Source organism: Acanthopagrus latus, chromosome 2 (assembly GCF_904848185.1).
Source record: "Acanthopagrus latus isolate v.2019 chromosome 2, fAcaLat1.1, whole genome shotgun sequence".
Classification (NCBI taxonomy): domain Eukaryota; kingdom Metazoa; phylum Chordata; class Actinopteri; order Spariformes; family Sparidae; genus Acanthopagrus; species Acanthopagrus latus.
Window position 1 is genome coordinate 4,287,276 of NC_051040.1, and position 21,947 is coordinate 4,309,222.

The window sequence follows — 21,947 nt, forward strand, 5'->3', positions numbered from 1 at the left end:
AAATATAACACACACACATACACGCTCAGGCACTTGCGCCAACAGGCTTTAGGACCCAGTGCTTGCGTTGTAATAATAAGGTGGCAGAGCTGAGGAGCAGCACGGAGGATACAGGGAGAGGTAGAGGAGGAGAGAGGGGAGAGGAAGAGGAGGAAGCTGTGTTTGGGAAAAGTCAGAGGAAAAAAAGCTGAGAGTGGCAGAAGAAAGTTGACACCGTGTGAGACGCTCCGCAGCCGCAGCGAGGATTAATCAAAGAGCCTCTCCTGTCTGCGAGGAGGAGGAGGAGGAGGAGGAGGAGGAGGAGGAGAGCCGAGCCGTGCAGAGCCGTGCAGGATGCGAGAGGAGGGGAGATGCTGTGTAGGGGGAAGGGGAGTCTGACAGAGAGAACACATTACTGCTGCCAGGCTGCACAGGTGTGTGAGAAGCATCTGCACGCTCGACGGAGGTGATGCCGACAAGTTTGTCTCTGTAACTCATCATCATCATCATCATCATCATCATCATCATCTCCTCCCTCTCTCACACACAAACACGTGTAGGATACACAAGCGGTCCATGTATAGGCATCACACACACACATACACACACGTACACACACACACCTTCTGCACATGCCCACGCGCAACGCAAGCAAAGCAGTGGATCCGTGCGTAAAAGCCTTCAGAGCGGTGGATGGTTAAAAACTGGGACCCCCGTTTTTCTTCTCGGAGGACCGGACAGGAGGACAGGAGGACCGGACAGGAGGACAGGAGGACAGGAGGACCGGACAGGAGGACAGGAGGACCGGACAGGAGGACCGGACAGGAGGACAGGAGGACAGGAGGACAGGAGGACCGGACAGGAGGACAGGAGGACAGGAGGACAGGAGGACAGCGACTAAGGTAAAGGTGAGATGATAATTAAAGGAGCACAAACAACTCGCTGAGCTGGAGCCTCGTGTGTGTCACTTTGTGTGAGGACAAAAGAAAAAAAAAAAAAACCTTGAATTTATTGCGTTCATGTTCTCCTGCTTTGGTTTCTTTGGCTTTATTATAACACTCCGTATTAACTCACTGTAACGTTAAATACTCAGGACACATAATTCGCTTTCGCTCCTGTCTGTTGTTGTTCTGTCCGCCCCCCCACTGCTCCCTCTGCAAAACAACATCTGCAAAATCTATTTCAGGTCTCCTGAAAAAGAAAAGAAAAGAAAAAAACAAACAAATGTGAAAGCCTTTATTAAAAAGGTCTACATGTACAGTAAGAATACAGAGTAATTCTAACTAATTATGAACCTTTATAAGCTACTGATTTACCCGTAAAATATATTATTTATTAGTGTGATTTATTTACTTCTTTACTTTGCTTTTACTAAGACACTCAACATGCCTCCAGGTCTGTTATTTTAAACTCATATTGCTGCCATCATGCGTTTTGAGCTCATATATTTATTAGAATAACATAAAATACTAATCTTTCTGTATAAATGTATGAATGACAGTCTGTAAAGTCCTAAAAATCTAAGATAGCAGGAGTGGAAAGTTGCTCCACATGTTCCTGAAGGTCTAAAACTCTTAATGTGTAAATAATTCACATTTTAACATCTTTAAACGTGTTCAGTTTATTGAAGTTGCTTTTTATAGCTGTAAAAATAACCCTAATGCTTAAAATAGTTGGTATAATAACAGAATATAATGAATATTATTGTTGATAAATTGCACAAATTCATCAATATTAAAAATGCTGGGTAAACTGATGTCCCATGGGGAAGGCAATTAACCTACTGATGCCTTGTTAGCGCGTCATTTGGCTGGAAATCTGTTATTGTGAACATTTTTTAACGCACTTCTTCTCCAGAACTAGAAACACGTTGTCGCTTCTGTATCTGTCAGCACGTGATCACCGCAAACTGCACATTTCTTCTTCCACTACTCGTGTTTTTTGCTTCTCTCGCATATTAAGTGAATCTCTTTCCGATCTCTTGACTTTCAATAATTGAATCGTGGATAACGTTGAATAATTAATCAACTATATCTGCTTCGTAGGGGAGTGAAACTAATTCAGTATTGCTGTGTTTTAATGAAAAGACTGATATCATCGACTCTCTCCACGAGGGAATTAAAGCTCCTCAGTTTGTTATTATAAATCAAACTGAAAATTAATTATTTCACTGTTTTCTGTGTATATTTATGAGGATGTAGAGGATCTGCTGTTTTGGAGTAGAAGCCCACACAGCTCTGCTCCATTGTTCTTGTTTTTATACAGCAATTTCTCGCCGTGTGACAAGCCGGTGTGCTGTAACATGAAACCGTGGCACGCTCGTGCAGCGTTCCTTGAAATCCCAGACAACCTGACACATCCCGCATCCCTTAACATATTTGTTTTTTTTGTTTTCAGACAGATAATCTGGAATATTTCCGCCTCCAATCAGAATCTGATTTGTAAAATGTGTATCTGGGGTTGACGGCAAGAGCAAAAGCAGTCTTGAGTGCTTTTTTTAAAAGGACACACGGGCCTTTTTTCACCATGATTAAGAGGCAGGATGTGTTTTCTGTGTGTGTGTGTGTGTGTGTGTAGGTCATTGTCAATTAGAGGCCAACAAATATGCCCTCCCTCTGTGATGATGATGAGGCCGTGTTATACATCATTGCTCATGTAAAGATCTGTGAGAGGCTAATTACCTCACTCGGCTCATTGCTGCGCTCGTTCCCCCCGGCAGACGATTGTTTTGGCTACTTGCGAGGACACTGCATTGATTATTTTTGTTCCAGTAAAGCTCGCAATCGCTGCTATTAGATTTATCCGGTAATCAATAAAGCAATACTGTTATTTGTATACGTTACGTGCAATGTCAGTGTAAAGTTCCATGTCATTTATTGATGGTGGTGAATGAATTAAGGAGTCTTAGAAAGATGATTTCTCTGTATGTTGGTGCTACAGCAGTGGAAACCACTCGCCAGATTTATTCAATCTCACCGCAACAAAAACCCTCCTCACACATCCTGTTTGTCAGTTTGTAATGTTTCCTGACAGGATGACTTTCTGTTGCTCCTCTGTAAAAGTTAACAACAACAATTTTGCTGACATTGAGCAGTAGTTTGCTCTCTGTGAACCACCAACACAAGATTGTGGGTTTTCTCCCTGATATGAAATCTCGGTGTGGTTTGAGAGGAGGCCGCAGTCGTGGGTACACGGTGTGAAAAAAAAAGGCAGGGGCCGAGTACACAGCCATGAGGTGCTCCGGTGTTGAGCACTCGAGCGAAGGAGGTGATTACAAATCCAAAATGTCTGCAGTCTGTGTATGAGGATGTTAATTATCCAGCTGCAGAGAGCGGCAGTCATGTTCAGCGGCGAGATCGTATCGAATGCTAAGCTGAAATCCACAAACAGCATTCTGATGTAGGGGTTGTTTTTTTCTTTTTTTTTCGTCCTTTTTGCAGCTAAGTCCGCAGATTTAGCCAGAAGGCGCTACATTGGGGGTCCGTTATGGTCCGCCAGTTTGACACCTCCATCCTCACCTCCATTTCTGTGTAAATCCGAGCCGCCGATGTGCCGGCAATTGCGTGAGGTGGGCGGAGGTGTCGATGACGTGCACTGTTGTGAGTTTTAAAACCAGGAAACAGCTGATCACAGCAGTCAGTCCATCACTTCATCTGCGGACGTCAAGATGAGCGACTGGACAGCCGCTGAGATCCTGGAGATGCAGCGTCTCCTCGGTCTCTGTAGCTGTCTTCTGTCTTCTGTCCGCTTGTTGCTGTAGTGGCAAGCTGCTAACGGTCACTACTTTCAAATTAAAAGCCCCCCACTAAGAACACAGTTCTAAACCCCAGTGGGGTGCAATGTAAAGCTCTTATTTTGAAGACAAGTTTGACCTGCTTCGCTGTTCACCTTGCTGCAGATGTTTCACCTTTTCCAGCTAAAATGTGCTGCTGATTTGCTGATCGGCTCATCGCTTCAGGAACAGGGATGTTATCAGGCCGAGCAGCTTTGCTTATATTCTCAGGAGGCCCCTGTCATGTGGACTTTTACAGCTGAGGATTTGTTGAGGACATCAGAGTGAGCTCTGTGATGAGTATCTGTTGTTGGTGTTGAGGTCCCTCTCCGCTCTCCTTGATAGCAGCTCTCAGTCTTTCTCCGCTTGCTTCCTCGTCACCTGACCGAAGAAAGCCAGCTCTGATAGAGCAGCTCACCTCTCCGTCCATCCGGGTCCTCTAGTTTTCCTTGTGGGCACCACATCGGCATCACATTTACCGGTGTATGATGTTACTGTTCATGTTTACTCATCAACACTGATGTGGTTCTCTCGGGTGGCAGCAGCTCTGAATCATTCTGTGTACTCAAAACAGTCTTGATGTGTCCACACGTTTGACACTTTTCATCAGCTAAGAGAAACATAACTCATGTCAGTGACAACACAGATTTATACAGCGCAACAAGCTACTATAATTAATCTGGTTTATCTCAACAATAGCCATAATTTACGTTAGAGGTTTAATTGAAGTTTATGGTGGAAAAACGACCCTACCAAGTCAAAAATATAATTTGGGTGGGATAAAGGATGGACAGCTAATTCATTTTTTAAACAGTCTGTTGCAGTTTTCTTCCTGTTTAAAGTGAAACTCTCGCCAAAATGTAACCCAGGCTTTTTTTTTTTTGTGAATGTACCTGAGTCAAACCGTCGCGTAAAAGCATAATTACGACGAAAGAGGCGCCGTCCTCCAAGTTAGAATGACACTTCTTGTTGTTCAAAAACCACCAGCAAAGTGTAATGTTGTGTTGAGCCTTCTTACAGTTTTAAAAACAGAGATTTTGATGCTATCGTGCTCATAGCATTGACCCGAAAAAGAAAATACGGTAAATCTCAAAAGTGCCTCTTTTGTCGTAATTATGCTTTAACACAAAGGTTGCATTTTGGCAGAGTTTTTCTTTAAATAAATTAAGATAACATGTTGATAATTGTGGTTTAAATGCTGTATTCAGTTGTTTACAATGCACTTTGACTGCCCGTATAAAATATGTAATCACTCATGTGTTGGTACACTGTGTGTTGTGTGTTACTGTGAATGTTCGAGCATATACAACAAGCTTTTAAGCAGCCTTATCTTCCATCCTCAGCTCTTTCTGTGACACACTAACATCCACATACAGCCGGTGCACATCCATACATGTAAACCCTGGGGCAAAGTGAAGTGAGCAGCTGCAGAAGAAGACACTGAAACATGTGACACGCGCACACACGACTACACAAACCATGCAACATTGTGAGGTACAGCGAGTCCCATGTGTGTGTCCGGCGATGTATAACACGGAGCACATCATACAGCACACTCTGCAGAGACGCCGGAGCCGTTTGCAACATATTGCAGTTTTCTCATTCCTCGGGCCTCATTGCACAGAAGCACCAGCTGTGCGAAAACAGAGTGTGTGTTTTGTGTGTGTGCGTCAGTGCGTTTGTGTATGATGTGTGTGGTTATGTATGTGAGCATGTGGGAGGCAGGACACGGAGGGCTTCAAAAGGTTTGTTTACCGCGCATGTGTGTGTGTGTGTGTGTGTGAGATGATGCAAAGCTGCAAAGAATTACATGCACGTTGGCTGGACTGTGTGTTTGAGTGTGTGCGTTTGTGTTGCTGGGGTTAGACTGGGGCACACCGTGGGCTGATTAATGAGCTCACACTGTCATGCACACATTCTGCACAGGGGGGGTTTCAGGTAAACCCCAGCGCCTGCGCGGCCGCGCTCGTTTGTTATTATAGAGTAATTCTGTGGAAATTATCCGTCCTTCGCAGTCTAATGTGACAGTAACACATCCTTACTGCAAGGCACTGCAAGGCTGGAATTATCCCATCCAGTTATTATCAAGCCGAGCAGAGGAACAGTACTGAAATGGCAAATTAGCCTCTGCTTCATTTATCCTGCAGTGAGCACTCCACTCCATGGTGAATTTGTTTCCATAGGAACATGATGTTACTTTGGGTTTTCACCAGCTATGCAAGGCGCTCCACGTCGCCTGCCTGTGTTCTGCTTATCTTTCCCCCGTTCACTTTCCTCTCTGCTCTTGTCAGTCACTCCACACAGACAAGGAGGAGAGAGAGAGAGCGTGAAAAAGGGACTTGGAAATGAAATCAATAGGGCCATTTAACCGCCACTTGGGTTTTTCAGATTTTTTTTTTTTGTTTGGCATATCTCGCAGCCGGCTCTGCTCTGCTCTTATCAGGCTGACATCGCTGTTCTTCAAGATGTCTTTTTTTTAAATAGAGCCTACAGGCGTTTACAGCACTGTGCCATGTCACAAGTGACTTCTCTGTATCTGCATCCCCCCCCCATCTGTATTGGCTGAAATATTACAGCAATTACTTCCAGTTCTGTACATGAGTGTCAGTGCGAGCGAAAAAACCCGCAGAGATACTGGAAATCTGTGCAAGAGTCAGCAGCAACAGTTCTCTGCAAGGTTTCACTTTGGTTGCACATTTCAGGGTTTTAGGAACCAGCTTTACTTCAAGTATGACAAGTTTTGAGTTTTGTACAGTGGCTGAATTATGAGGGAGGGAAGGAAAAACAAAAGTAGAGGGACAGAAGTAATGGAGGGAGGGCTGAGTAAAAAAGAAGGAGATAGCGAAGGAGAGAAGAGGAGCTCTTGTGATTTGCGGCGGCGTCCTTGCAACCTTCCCCGCTACCTGAATGGATGTTTTATGAGCGTCGCAGAATCAGAAAAAGGAGGCAGGCTCATAATACAGCTGACAGAAGTCTTTTTATGGTGGATGAGCAGAGGTGCAGCAGGGAGGGAGGGAGGGAGGGAGGGTGTAATAAAGCTGAGTGCATCTCTCCTGGAATGAAGCTGCAGCGATTGGGAGAGGGGGGGCAGAAAAGAGAAAGAGAGAGAGAGCGAGGGGAAGGCTGGTGAAGTGCTACAAATATTAGCGTGTAAGTGAGCACAAGTGCATGTGTGTGCGCCATATGTCCACGTATGTGTGTGTGTGTGTGACGTGGGGGAGGCAGTTCGCTCGGAGCTGCTGCTGACGTCAGTGTGCTGAATGATCACTCAGCTTGTTCGGTATGAGAGGCACTAGCCCTCCATAAAGGGGTGTGTGTGTGTGTGTGTGTGTGTGTGTGAAGAGGAGGGGAGGTTTGCACAGCGAAGCAGAATGCAGCCCTCAGCACCACGCCGGCCCAAAGACACCCAATTATTCCCCCTTTTTTTTTTTCTTTTCTCCCCCCCTCTTCGCCGTGCAGCGAGGCGTGCAACAACGAGTCACTGAATTGATCTCGAAGCCTGCGAAGCACTCTGCCATGCAGAATGAATACTTACTGATTAGATATTATGGAGTTTGTTGAAATGACTCTCTCTTTTCTACCGGGGAATGAAAAAGACCCTCGCCACACAATGATGAGACTTTTTTTTCCTCATCACTTCTCTCTTGTCAGCTCACGGTGGCATTTCCCCCCCTACTCACGCTAATTTTAGACATTCTTAGATCGGAAGTGAGTCACATTTGAGTTTAAGTTAATCTTTTAAACTCACTAGATAGTGTTTTTTTTTTTTTATCACTTATCACTTCCATGCTATTTAGCAGGTTCACATATGTCCAACCATACATCCATTTTCTAAGCAGCTTATCTGTGCAGGAGGGCTGGAGGCTGTCCCAGTGAGAGGCAAGGTACACCGTGGATAGATCGACACTGTCAGCACATATACATTCACACCAGGGCTGAACAATATGCAAAGAAGAATCATGATGCGATTTATCTGACAGATATTGTGAATTGAAATCACAGTTTGAGGAGAATTGTAAAGATGACGTGATCGTTGTTGTGACACGTTTTGCCGTTTTGATTAATTGTGCAGTCCTAGTTTACACTAAGCTGGGACTGAAAATGTAATAAGAAAATTGTGGAATCAGTTCTTCTGCCTGTTTAGTTAATAGAAATATAACTGTGCATTATAATAAAGCAGTTGGACAGATAATCTGATTTATCTTGTTGAGTCTCAGCTGTTTAAAGCTTTTGGTCTCTTTGCAATCGCGATGCAAAAAACTCAAAATCTTACCAAGTGTTGGAGCATTTCAGTGAGATAAATGAATCTTATTTTAAGACCAGATCACTGTTTTTATTCTAAAGTTGCATTTTCCTCTGTTGTTGACAAGTCTGAACCGGTGATGTGTTGTTTTATTCTATTTTTAGAGTTCAGTTTTCAAAGCGGGCCAGAGACGGTGGATTGAAATGATCTTTTTAAGCTAACTGCAGCTAATCAAAGAGTGCTATCCCTGTAAAAACTAACAAAGAAAAAGAAAAGAAAATAATTGATTATGGCTCAGAAATAAAACGTTTTAATCAGGCAGATATTATTATCCTGCACGGCTGCATTGAAACATCAATCAAATCAATGTGTTGTGAAATACATAAACACAGTTCAACGATGCTCAGTTGTGCTTTGTGATCCACTATATCGATATTTTATTGACACAGCGTCCTTGAACGTGTCTGTTTTCAGCTGACGTCAAAACATTACAAAAGACTTTTATTGTTTTGTCCTCAGTAAAACTCACTGTTGATGTTTTCAGACTTCAAGTGAGAATAAACACGTTAAGTGTCCCGAGAGAAAAAGGTGCATTTTGAATCTCAGCCTGCCTTGTGTGGACAATCAGCAGCTACAGACCATCAACTCAAAGCACTTTCTTATATTTTCCACTTTAAAAATAAGAATATATTCTTATTTGGCTCTTGTTGTCAAGGTCTCTTAATGACCTGTTGTGTTTAGGTTCCATTTTGCATCATAAAAAAATAGCATCTGTCAGTTTTAAAAGCTGTTAATTGTACTTTGGCTGATGAAACACTTCTTAAATGTGGCGTCAGTGACGTTCAGGCCACATATTTTCAGCACTGCAGCAGCTGATAACATGCAGAGTTCCAGTGAGTCTCATGTCGTGTTTCTGTCTGACTTCAGCTGAACACACGTGTATTGATCGGTGATATAGTGCTGAGTTAGCGAGCTGCGTGCCAGGAAGCTGCCACACCTGTACTGACTTCACTACACTCCACCTTATTACCTGTTTACCTGTTTGTTCTGTTGGAATGAACAGCGAAGGATTTTAAAGGTCTGCTTACTGATTTTTGATGATATTTGTGTGTGTTTTTTTTTTGTGTGTGTGCACGCTGACTGTTTTATGTAAAATTACGAGTCATGCTGTGAAAAAAAATAAAATAAAGCTCAGCTAACCACACACGAGGTTATTAATTAAGCCAATTCTACCAGTAGAGTTTGAAGGTTTTCATTGTATAAAGTCTTTTTTTGCGGTGCATTAACATATCATATTGTGGGATCAGTGGTAGATAGCTTTCACATTAATTAATTAAAAAAGAAAAAAAGAAAAAAGGAATTATCATCGGAGCCTCAGGCTGCTTTCGGGGTGCAGTGAGTCTGTGGACTCCAGTGGTTAGAGGAGAAAGTGGAAAGTTCTGAGGTTTTAATCTTTCTGAATTAAGATAAACACATTTTAATCTCTCAGATTAAATGTATTAGTGTGAATTAATTATTCAGTCTTGATGGACTTTATAAAGACAGTCATGGGGGAAACTGGTGTGAAGCCAAAGTCGAGTTATCATCCGTTGTCATTTCTGCTGCATTTCCTGGAGGTCCAACCTCTTTTTCTCTCAGATGTGCTTCAGGAAATCTAATCTCCACAGGCAGAGATTACAAATCACACTAATCTGCCGCTGTATACATTGTGAACGTATATCCGTAGTGATCAGTCAAAGCCCAGTTTTACACAATGAGATCACCGGCTTCACTTTGGGAATTTGAAGCTGTGAAATAAATGAGTCATTAAATCAACACGGTTCCATTTCCCCTCTCTGTGAAGCTCGTGGAGACTGTTTCCATTCACAGAGCTTCTGATAGTAATCAGCCTCTTTAAGACAATTTGTCCGGTCAACAGGAGCTGGACAGCTGGTTCTGAGGACGAAGGTCAGAGTTGATGATGTTTTCTGGGAGTTGGGGTTTAGCCGTGTAGCTCAGGTTGTGTGTATGTGTGAGGAAAGACTCAGCAACTGGATGCTGTGTGCAGAGAATTAGAGTTGAGCCGTAAAGTCTAAATGTTTCGTGTGACCTTGTCATTCTCTCAACAGACATCCTCGTCTTCATCGGAGGAGCTGCCCAAGTCCTCGTCTGTCCTGACGGCAACCCTCTTAAAGTGGACATTAAAAATAAATGTCCTAAAGGAGTCGCTGCCAGGGCCGTAAATCAGCACCGGAGGACTTTGATTTCGTCATTATCACTTCCTGCGGCAAACAACAGAGGAGCAGGCATGTCGTCAGGCCGGCTGACCTGCGGATGTGCAACATAGGATTCTATTTCTGGAGCCTTGTTGCTTTTACAGATTAACTGCCCTCAAATATGGCCCCAATCCGTTCATTGTGCCACTAGTTTGACTGCTGCTGCTGGAGGTCGTGCATATTCAAGCTTCAAAACAAACCCACCGTGCATCAGTCCAGTCATCTGAAGGCCTCTTGTTTTTTTTTATAAAAACTGTGGGAGTGCTCCTTTTTTTTTTTTCAGACTCCTGCAGAGAAACAAACATGCAGCTGCATCTCATGACAGCTTGAAATCTAGTTTGCTCTTCTCTTTACAATCACTGAAGTCATCACCCATTTCCAAGGGAAAGACTGACGTCCAGTGCCGTCACGCTCAAACTATGACGCTGTGCTTCGATTAAGACTTCTTAGTTTAATGCAAGAGTTCCAGAGGGGAAAATCCCATCGCCCAGTATTTTCATTAGCCTGTCTGGGACTAATCAAGGTCCTCCGTCATCCGAATTGACATTTCCATATTGTATGAGAGAGAAAGTAGTCGCGTTAGCATATTTATGAACACTGACACATCCAATCATGTGAAATGGAAGACATGGGGCAGACCCGGAGCCACCAAGCCCTGAAACAAATAGCTTATGACATGTGAGGAGAAGAAGATCTTGAATCCCTCAACGCAACTTCAGCACGTCACACAGCACACGCCGGTGCATCACGGGTAGTTCACTCTGTCCTAAACCTGCCGTGTATTGTTGGGCGCCGGACCAATAAGAAAAAAAAAAAAAATTAAAGAATAGGATTAAAGATGGATTACCACTGAAACACTAAAACCAGCAAAGCAGCTGCCTTTGCATAAACCCAGCGGACACTCTTCAGGGAGACGATTTGCAGACCGATTTGTAGATTACATTTGGTTGTTGATGCGGTGGCCTCTTGTGCGGTTGGTATTAAAAGAGAGGGGATGGAGAATCTAGATGAGCTGGAGCACCCTCTTCTGGGGGAAAGCGACAATAACAGCCGGGCGTCGGGGCAGGGACTGGGACTGGGACTGGGCCCCGGGACCGGACAGGCCCCTGGTGGGATGTACAAAGGCATCTTGGTGAAGTGTGAGGAGGACAGGGCCTACCCTCCGTTAGCATGGAGGGGCTACTGCGGACATCCTCCTGAGCTTCAGCAACAGCAGCTACTGGACCCTTGCTCCTTACCCCGCACACTGGAGTCGTTTTACCCACCGGCCCCCATCTGGGGCCACGCAGACTCCCTGCTCAGCAAAGACTACTTGGAGACCACCTTTGTGGACATACGACCCGGCTCCACGCTGGAGAGGAAGCTGCTGGCCGAGGCACAGGACTTCCACAGTGTGTCGTACAGTATGGATGATGAGGACGACCTGCTCCCTGACTCGGACGTAAGACAGGTTTTTTTTTTTTATCATATGCTGAGAGCTGAGTTTGAATTCCAAACTGAAAAAACAAGCATTTATGTTAAGCTAAATAACAAAGTGTTTGGGGAAAAGCAGTGCAACTCATTCCCTCACCACAGATGATCAAGGAAAGACCACTAACACATAAACAAGGTTGAAACCAACAATTAGTCTCCAGTTAATTGATTAAGTGTTTTATTGCAAAGGGAAAGAAACATAGAAACATAGGAAGGAACATACTGGCCTAACCCCCCTAATAAGTGAACAAAATAAACTCACAAGATATCGAAGATGAAAGTATTTTTACAAATATTCTCCTTACTGAGCAGAAAAATACAACTACAAGCTGCCTGACTTCAAGTTGATCTCTTTAACCGATCTAAGACTAGATTACGGCGGACAGTCTTTGTTGGTTTGTCTCTAGAAACATCATCTCTGGTTTGGTTGAATTAAATCCTAAATTCACAGAGTAAAATGTGAAAACTCAACTCTGTCTTCTGGTGGTCGGGGCATAATCCTGGTCAGAGCTGCAGTAAATCACCTCCATCCTGTATCCCATGTGTCCCAGTCCGGTGTCACTGGGAGGAAGCTGACCCCAGCTGAGCAAAGCCCAGAGGCCCACGGTGACTCCTCCCCCCGGGATCTGGGGTCGCAGTCTAGGGTCCTAGCTCCTCGGCTAACTGAGCTAATTAGCTAACGGCAGCCAGTCGCAATGTTCAGCGAAGATGGGCAAGAGGGCACCTGTAAATGTTTTGTCCAACCAACAGTCGAAACCCAAAGAGACTCAGTTTACAATGATATAAAACAGAGAAGAGCAGCAAATCCTCACACTGGAGAAACCAAACCAGGGAATAATCAGCATTATTGTCTGATGAATAACTCCAACAATGAAACAATCATCAAAATAGCTGCAGAAGAATGTACTAATTACGTCACCTCTACAGATAAATAATCATCTAATTCCTTCCAGATGATCTGTGTTGTTCAGAGAGAGACTCTCATGATCTCAGTACAGTCTCTGGGCACCACGGAGCAACTTAAAAATAGACGTATGAGCAATGCATTTCAGGGTAGGTAGCAATTGAATGCTTACTGTCAAAAAGCCAGATTACATAAAGCTCCTGTCCCGCTGCTGTGCAGGTAATGACACCACGGCTGCGATGGAGGATGCCAGTTCTATTTCATAGATCACTGAGCAAAGTCCACCCTGCAGTGAATGTAAATTAGCTTTAAGACTCTTACAGTGGTCATGTGATGCTTTGGGAGTCAACACGAGAAGCTATATGTTAAATTATTATGAAAAGTCCCTCAGCAAGGTTAATTCAAAAGGTCCAATTACCCACTGTGAACTGAAAGGCTGGAGGCTGTTTAACAACTATTACTTTGATTAAGAACACGAGCGAGTGGACAAACACACTGCGGTCGCACACACGCCATTAAAATTAAGAGCAGTTGGCTGCAGCAGAGTTTAGGTTAAGAGTTTGCAACCACAAGGACAAAAGAGCAGAACAGCACACCGAATAACTTTTTCTTTTTTTTTCCTTTTTTTTTCACAAGCTCATTCTGGATGCTGGCAGTCGTGCGGCAATGCAAAGGCTCAGGCAGGCCGGTGGGAATAAAACCTTGCAGTGACCTCAAAATAAAAAAAAAGAGCAACACGACATCTCCTTTGTTCCACTTCAGACACTCAGCTAAAGGACTCAAACTGCCCCCCAAAACTCCGTCATCGCTTCATGCTGAATTTTCACTGCATGGCTGATCAGTAAATATGATGCCAGAGCAGGAGAGGCGACCCTCGGAGTGTCCTGAGTTATCTTTGGTATCTGTTTCCCCGGCGTTTTCGTTATCAACAGAACTTAGCAGGGCAGTACGGCCTTTAGTGTCTCCACAGGTTGGTTGCATCCTTTACATTTAAGTCTTAGCAGCAAGGCATCTCTTAGTCTCACTTTGCTGCAGTGTGTTGTGTTTTTCGTCAGGGTCATCATGCTGCTGTCGGTTTGGGACAGCCTCACCTGAGATTCCTCTGAATCTGCACCTGTCAATCAGTGTCAGGGACGTATTTTGACAGACAGACTCGACCTACAATTGGGGAAAACATTTAAAAATAGTCCACCACTAACGTTCTGGTCCTGTGTCATCTCTTAAAATGATCTATTTTTAGCTTGAGGAAGGGACGGAAAAAAGGTCACTGATGAATATTTTTCTTTAACAAAATTAGCACAGCGTCAAAACTGCGTCGTGTCATCCAGAATGATCACAGATGATCACAGGCAGGACAAGTCACGCCAGGACAACCCAATCCCAACATCAGAATTCAGATAACCTTGTGAAGTAATCTTTCAAGTACTGTTTGTCATATGTTCTCTGATTTAGCCCCATTTAATCTTCATCAATGTTTAAAATCCCCGCAAAAAGAAAAGCTTTTTTTGAAAAAAAAAAAAAAAAGGGGGGGATTGCTGGTGCACGAAGCATCAGCTCAAATGTCAAAGGAGCGTGTTTGGAAAAATGCACAATTATTTTCACGCAGAAGATAAAACAAGCAGAGTAACGTGACGGAGGTCAGAGAGAGAGAGAGGAAGTCAGATTGAATATGCAGCTGTTACAAAAAGATGCGTGAGTCATGAAGCTCCCGGGGTCAGGAGAGCTAGTGCGCATCCACACTAACCCCATTCAGTCACATTATCTCACAGGCACCAGCAAAGTTTCTTTTTTTTTTTTTACAGTTGTTGTGGAGGACGTGAACACAACATAACAGAAAAGGCTACACTGAGTTGTGTACAAGCATATTATCTGTGTATGCACAGGACAGATCTGTGTGTAGAATGAATGTAAAAGCCAGTGCATGCTTTGTCCCTCCTGGGCTACCGTAGAAACACGGCAGACCCTTTAAAAGACGACTCATCCCCCTCTGTAGATATTAAAGGCTCATTTTAAGGTAACAAAAGCACATTCATTCTGAGTTCAGGTGATTTTAGACGTATGGGAACAGGATTACTAATCTCCGAATCGCATTTCTGGCTAAATATCCCTCTAAACACTACAAACTGCACCTTTAAAGCATATTATCTATGCATGTTTCATAAAAAAATACCTTCAAAGTGATCTCCTCAATTAATGACTAAAGGGTCAGTTCACTCAAATTATATTTAAAAAACAATCCCTCGCGTATCAGTTTTAAGTGGAACTACTTTGAAAATCGAAGAAATATTCCCTCTGAAAACTGTTCCTCTCTTTCTGTTGCATTGGTGTAGAACAGGGGTTCTCAAACTCAAATATCTGCATCTAATTGTTCTTGATTAGTGATAACAAAAAAAACAAAAAAACATGTATGTATGTACAAGATGCACCTGAACACAACATGAAGTCTGTGTGTCAAACCAGCAGAGGAGAGACGAGACGCGGAAACCTCAGAGACAAATATCTCAAAAGCTGAGCAATCGAAACTAAAACTATCAGCATGGACGGATGCCGTGAGAAGCTCTCTCAACTTCCAGGCCCTTTAACCTGAACTCAACCTAAAGTGCACTCTGTTTGAATCCCAGGACTCGTCCATTGATGACTTCAGTGATACGGACAGCGAGAGCAACTTCCCTCTGATGATCCCTCAGGACTACCTGGGCCTGGCCTTTTTCTCCATGCTCTGCTGCTTCTGGCCCCTGGGCATCGCTGCCTTCTACCTCTCTCAGAAGGTAAACACACACACACTGCTGACAAGATACAACCTGGCACTGTAGTTCACAGCCGAGGGTGATTTCGTGTGTGTGGACTACCAACAGGTCCGGTGTCTTAGAGTGTAGACGGGAGGGGATTACACCTAGATTTACAGGATTATACCACGAGAGCTTTGAAACAGCAAAGAGCTCAACGATCTCAATCTAAAGGAAAGATTGTGCATTGTAGTTTTTTTTTTTTTTTATACAGTCATTCAGTCCTCCGTAACAGTCACTTGTGCAGAGTTTACAGTAATTTGATAGCTGAGATGATTCGTCTCCTCCAAGACAAAAAGCAGGTGTGAGTATGGAAGCAGGTCAAAGGGAGAAGGGAACAACACCCCCGCACAAATTATCTCATCAGTCATTATTACAACCGGCAGCGTTGAAAATCCCTCAACACCTCTATCTCCAGTCGCCAGAGGCCCCGAGTTTATGCAGGCATCCTTCCAGCAGTGCAGGGGGAAAAAAAAAAAAAATCCCATTAACGCTTTTGCAAAGCTAAGTGGCAGCAGGCTGCAAAGGCCTTTTGATCAGATCAATGGCCTTCATTAAGGTTTAATTAGAGTCATAACAAGAAGCCCCAAGGTGATAGATTTCCAATATTGTTGAGTGCTACCTAAAACAGGGGTCAGAGTCAAAGACAAGGGCTGGAGGGGAGGGAGGGAGGAGAAAGTGATGAATGAGGCACAAACGGCGGCTGTGATTCAGAGATGGAACATACTATTGGCTCAGCTTGTGATTCGAATGAGTGGAAGAGGAAAGTGGAGGCCGAGGAGGACATTGACAAATGATGACGAATGCCTTCTCTCTCTCTTTTTTTTTTTAAAAATCCTTATCTCGCTCTCCTCTCTCCTCCAGACCAACAAGGCGTCGGCTCAGGGGGATTTTCAGGGGGCGAACGCAGCGTCTCGCCAGGCTCTGTGGCTCTCGGTGCTCTCCATTGTGTTTGGGATCATCACGTACATCTGTGCCATCGCCGCGTTGATCTCCTACCTGTCTGGAAAACCACCATAAAAGCACGGATTCTCTGTCACACACACACACACACACACACACACACACACACACACAGATCTCTCACACATTTCATGTCAACATATCACCTGTAAATGTAAAATAATCACAGTCTTTGTCCTGTCTGCACTCACGTCTTATCTTCTACACTGAGATACTGGAACAGTAGAGAATGGACAATGCTGCTGTGTAGATCGTTATCACGTCTAATTGGATTTGGACATAATTCTGCTCAGAGGACATTCGGCGCACGTGAAAAAGAACTGAAAAAGAAATCATACGTCATACAGAAGATCAAGTTACCTGTCATCCATTACGTCTGTGCTGTGGCCGTCATCACATGTTAATCGTTACTGTAGTAAGAGAAAAACTGTGACAACGAATGCAGATGTTATCACAGCACCGTAGATATCACTGTCACGATAACAGTGGACGAATAATGAGAAGCAGAGAGACAAGAGAGGGGGGCAGCGCACAGCGATGGATTCTACAGATTTATGAGAAGGTCACGGCAAGGACGAAGCATCATCAGCAGCGGCGGTGAAATCCTGATGGAGCTTGCTGTGGGAGGGCCTGAGCGAGCGCTGTCGCCGGTGGGGTGAAGGCTGGTTATCGTTTCAGAGCCCCAGAACTTTATTTATTTATTTATTTATTTTTAAAAACATACACGAGGGGCCAGGGAAACACTACACATGTACATCGATCAACCTGTCCTGACTTCACGTTCAGCATCACTCATTGTTTACCTGCAGAGAAGACAGATTCTGCTGTGTTTATGCCAAGTATCTTTATGTAGAAATACACAAAAAAGAAAACTAAATGAAAACTACAGTAGTGCCATTATATAAGAAAATATAAACGATGAGTTCATGAGTTCTTAAGGAGATGCAGGGTCGTGATGTGAGGAATAAAGGAGCTGCTGCTATTCAGCGCTACGAAATGACGACGGAGACAAAGGCGTGCAGACCTGCAAGGAAAAGTGCCAAAAATATAGAAAAAAGGTTTTATTTATATCCTTTTATTAGCTATTCCATTAATAGAAGCAACCTAGACTGCTACTCCACCCTCCCCAAATATAGATTCTGCTATTTTCTCCTCTGAGAAGAGGAACGAAACCCTTCAGGAACTCGCTTCTTATTGCTGTATGACAAACTTTTGATGTTGTCTACTTAAACTTATATAAACTAATACTTTGTTCAGACGAGCAAATGGGTAAAAAAAAAAAAAAAATGCTGCAAAAAATAGCCTGACCAGACATCTAACGTTCAGCCATGTGACGCATGACTCAGTAAAAATCTCCATTTGGGTCAGAAGAGAAACCTGCATGGCGAGCTGCTCCAAGCTTCAATCACTTCCTTCATTTGGTCCTCAATTACTGCAAAAAACAGCTTTGATACAAGAAGAACCACTCCGGCCATATTGGTTTGAGCTTAAATGTGCCATTAAAGGGACAGTCCACCCCAAAATCAAAAATGCATGTTTCCTCATACCTGTAGTGCAATTCGTCTAACTAGATAGTTTGTGTGTGGTTTGATATCGTCTGTAGAGACGTCTGCTTTCTTCAGTATAATGGAACCAGATGACACTCAGCGTGTTGTCTTGAGAAATCATGACCCAGTCACTCAAGATAATCAACAGACCCTGCTGTGAGTAGTGTGTCACTGTGCAGGTGGAGGTGTGCTTCTACTCACTGACGTGGCCGCAGTAACTATCCTACATAAGCTAGCTAACGTTACAGCTCAGCTGAGGAGGCAGCCATTACTTGACTCTTGACACACTGTGCCATCGAGAGCCAAGACTCGTCGATGAGTAAATACATGTTTCCTCCCGCATGGTGATATGGAAAGAAACTAGTAGAAAATATCAGGGGTCAATAAAAAATCTAATATCACACGTGGAGGGGGTCAAATGATTTCTTGAAGACACTGCTGAAGAGTTCTTCAAACACATTTTCCAGCTCGAATCTAGATGGAGAAACATCCACATACAGGAGGAATTATGTATTTTTGATTTGGAGGTGAACAGTCCACTTAAAAAAACTGTGAATAAGGGAACTCCAAGTAAATATTTTAAAAAATGACTTAAGGTATAAAAAAAAGTGAACATTTTCTATTTAGATGTATAGTTTTTATAGAATCCACAGCTGAACTACAAATAACTCAAATACTTTTGTTTTCTGCAAACCCAGTGTTGTATCAAGCTGATAATAGATTAAGGTCACTGTACGTGGTATTTGTAGACACACCTGTGATATGTCAGTGTCTGACCCCCGTCAGCTCTCACTGACACACCGTGTTGTACAGTTCTGACAATCCTGAACCATCCCGTCTCCACCGGACACTTCTGTCAGTGAGCCTTTGTTGTTACAGCTGAGTTACCACCAGTATTATATGGAAGCATTTACTGTGGATTACCTGGACTGATGATGCTGTCATGATTTGTCTCACTTGTTATAGATAACAACTGGGCACAGCGAAGAGAGTGAGTCAACTAAAAGTCAAATGTTGTGGGAAATGAGATTTATTAGTACAAGAGATATTATTTCCCAGTTGACACCCTTGTATTACATGTAAATATTAAACTGAAAGAGGAATCAATGAATCCCAAATAAATGCACTTGTTTGATTCATTTCCCCTGTTTTTTTTGCATTTAGTTTAATTGCAAATGTTCTGCCAAAATCATTCACTTCAAACACAGCTAACTCCAACTGAACTGAAGCAAAGGCAGCCCAGAGTAGTCTCTGAATATTTTATCACAACATCAGTACATTTATACATTGTTTAAAAAAAAACAGGCTAGAAAAGAGCTAATTCTTCATCAGAGGGTTTTGGAGTATCGCCGCTTGACGGAGTCTCTGTAGAACTGGAAGATCTTCTCTGATGCTTTCTGACTGACAGCTATACACTGCTGCAGCTGTAGAAGAAGAACAATGAGCGTCTGTAATAATCGCTTCACACAGAGCCCGAAAAATCATCATCAGACCAGAAGCAGATCACTAACAGAAGGCACAATAATGACAGAAGCTATCAAGAACAATGCAATACAATGAACAATGCTGCAGCATTTCTTAATAAGCTTACTGACCTCATGAACTGAAAATGATCCTTTGGTTGATGACATCATCACCCTGCATTCTTTACTGTCAATAGCAAATGTCATCAAAGCTCGACTTTCCTAGTGAGAGCGGAACCAGACGAGAACAAATTTAGTGAACGCAGCAAGAGTTATGACAGCGCTGACTGTTCTGGAAGCACAATGAAATATTCTTGGGCAAACACAAGAGACATTTTGAAAAAGTCATGCAAAGAAATCACTGATAAAAATAACCTGTCACAATGCATTAAAAGGAGTCTTTGCCTGCAAATGATGGTGAAATTTGGTGTCCCCATTTTCCCTGAATCTGCCTGGTTTTACTCTTTTTTTTTTTACACATTTCCCAGTGTGTCTTGACAACTACAAAGAAAACAGGCCTGACCCATTATGAGTTGAGTTATACAAGGTTCTGATGAAGTGAACTTCATAGTGTCACAAAACACACAATTACCTTAAGTAAAATTACTTAGTGCATTTATGAGACTGGCTCCTCTAAGCTGATTGACTAAAATATTAAATGTGTGATTTATTTTGTCCCTTGAGAGCAACCACCACAAAGAGCTTTGGGCTTTTGTTTAACTCAACACATGATTTACCTTCTCCTGAGCTGCAGTGGGGTCTGTGATGATCTGACCGTTTGCGTCGATGGCGCAGGTCACTCCACAGAACAGGCAGCACATGGGCAGGCCTGCGTCCATCAGAGCCATACAGGCAGCATTCAAAAAGCAGGATAAGAGCTGAGGAGCAGGTAAGGAAGAACACCCACCAACCTAAGGCAACATCTCAGTGTCCTACAAGCAGATTTTAAATCAACTTAAGAGCAGCAGGAGGTTTGACTGAAGGATACTGAACCATCATCATGGAGCACCTGAAGAACAAGAGTGAGAGAGGAGCGAGGATGAAGCGTCAAGAGGAGAGATGCCTCACACGTCTCTCGCACACATTGCTCTTGTGATCGTTCCCGCACACCTGGAAAATAAATAAAAGTTGGGATAAATACTTGATTCAGACTAGAAACTAACTGCCTCACTTATTCCATCTTGTGGTGTGTTGTGGTGGGACAACTTAGGGCAGCAAGGCTTTAAAATCAACAGTTACATTAAGTAAACTTGGAGAAACATTTTATTTATGTATCTTCGAGAATATTAAAAGGACAAATTATCACCCACACAAGAGAAAGATTTAAACCACCCACACTGAATTATAATAAACTTCAGGAGCTGCATTACACTCCCAGTTAACAAACCAAATAAAACTGCGTGATGAGAAATTAGTTTATTATTTGGATCATCACTTACTGGGCAGTCCAACTTTGGGCTGAATCAGCACCTCCAGTGTTGCTCGGTCATAGATTTCCTTGCTGACTTTGACCTCGGCTGGTCCGTACACTCCAGCCAACACACTCGTGTCTCCTTCAGATAACAACAACAACAGAGGAAATTATTCAACAGACAAAATATTATTGATCCTTGTGGGGGGGACTTATGATCTGTCCTAAGCACAACTGAAAAAATAAAAAAATACAGACAATAACAGATCAATATGAAAAGCATAAAAACAGCCATCATTAAAGTGTCCACAGCAGATGGAGCATCTCAGCTGTTTACAAGTACAGAAAATACAATACAATACAATACAATGAGAGGAAACACGCCATCAACATGACAGAGTTTGATAGGATGTAATATGCAGTACAGTAAAAGCTATAACATATCACCAACTATTGGATATTTAAAAGAATTAAATTCATCACAGAGCTGCTATGTTACTGCTGTTTATTGTGATCGAAGAAAACTACAACTATCAGAAAATCTGATTTATGTTACACATGCATTGTATAAGTAAGGTAGTGTGATGAAAAGTTCCGTATACATTACACTGTCTGAACATGCTAAATGACTTGAGTACAGCGAGTTTTGACTGACCGGACGCTATGAAACATGCTAACGACAGCTTGAGTCCGGCTCCTGTCTGCCTTACAGCCGGCTAACAAACTTCGTATGTGTCGTTACCTTGGACGAAGGACGCTGAACCGTCAGGCCGAGACAATAAACTCTGTTCACAGCCAAACTCTCTCAGAGAAACGCTAGAAGAGCCGCACGCCTCCATCATGCTGCTATCACGGCGGAAAACTAGCTCGTCGCGCGGGAGTGACGTAATATGTTTTCCTAGTTTAGGCCCTTCCTGATGACGTAGGAATGAGGAGGCGGTAAAACTTGAATTTCCCCTAACTGACGCTTTTAAATAATTTAAATGATCGATGTTAGTATCTATATATAAGAGTGGAATCATGGAGATCTGAAAACAGTTTATATGATCGTATATTTATTTATTTATTTATTTATTTAAAGTGTGATTGGTATCGGTTGGCTAGCTTTCTGTAGGTTGTAACCACGCTAGCTACTGTTTTTATTACCTCCA

The 21,947-nt window shown here is 43.1% G+C and overlaps 2 protein-coding genes across 3 annotated transcripts; one reads left to right on the forward strand and one right to left on the reverse strand.

Annotated features, from left to right (window-relative positions):
* The first annotated feature begins 819 nt into the window (after window positions 1-819).
* tmem91 (transmembrane protein 91) lies at window positions 820-19,224 on the forward strand. 2 transcript variants are annotated; one of them, XM_037086710.1, is made up of 4 exons: window positions 820-881; window positions 10,103-11,690; window positions 15,248-15,394; window positions 16,277-19,224. In XM_037086710.1, the coding sequence occupies exons 2-4, from the start codon at window positions 11,244-11,246 to the stop codon at window positions 16,430-16,432; spliced, it is 750 nt and encodes a 249-aa protein (XP_036942605.1). In that variant the 5' UTR covers window positions 820-881; window positions 10,103-11,243; the 3' UTR covers window positions 16,433-19,224. The 2 variants fall into 2 exon arrangements, with proteins under 2 accessions (XP_036942605.1, XP_036942600.1); XM_037086705.1 differs by having other exon boundaries at window positions 826-887.
* exosc5 (exosome component 5) lies at window positions 18,935-21,937 on the reverse strand. Its single transcript, XM_037086693.1, has 6 exons — window positions 21,539-21,937; window positions 20,825-20,938; window positions 20,374-20,495; window positions 20,123-20,263; window positions 19,518-19,607; window positions 18,935-19,346 (listed from the first exon to the last, which is right to left on the reverse strand). Exons 1-6 carry the CDS (start codon window positions 21,816-21,818, stop codon window positions 19,251-19,253), a joined length of 843 nt encoding a protein of 280 aa, XP_036942588.1. The 5' UTR covers window positions 21,819-21,937; the 3' UTR covers window positions 18,935-19,250.
* Between the last annotated feature and the right edge of the window lie 10 nt (window positions 21,938-21,947).

What these genes read in the sequence shown, in the direction of transcription:
- tmem91 (XM_037086710.1), top strand. Translation starts at nt 11,244, where the DNA reads ATGGAGAATCTAGATGAGCTGGAGCACCCTCTTCTGGGGGAAAGCGAC. An exon ending in ACCTGCTCCCTGACTCGGAC is followed by an intron (nt 11,691 to 15,247) that starts GTAAGACAGGTT and finishes TTTGAATCCCAG; the next exon opens with GACTCGTCCATTGATGACTT. An exon ending in CCTTCTACCTCTCTCAGAAG is followed by an intron (nt 15,395 to 16,276) that starts GTAAACACACAC and finishes TCTCTCCTCCAG; the next exon opens with ACCAACAAGGCGTCGGCTCA.
- exosc5 (XM_037086693.1), bottom strand. Translation starts at nt 21,818, where the DNA reads ATGATTCCACTCTTATATATAGATACTAACATCGATCATTTAAATTAT. An exon ending in TTCAGCGTCCTTCGTCCAAG is followed by an intron (nt 20,939 to 21,538) that starts GTAACGACACAT and finishes TGTTATCTGAAG; the next exon opens with GAGACACGAGTGTGTTGGCT. An exon ending in TGCTCCATGATGATGGTTCA is followed by an intron (nt 20,264 to 20,373) that starts GTATCCTTCAGT and finishes CCTGCTCCTCAG; the next exon opens with CTCTTATCCTGCTTTTTGAA.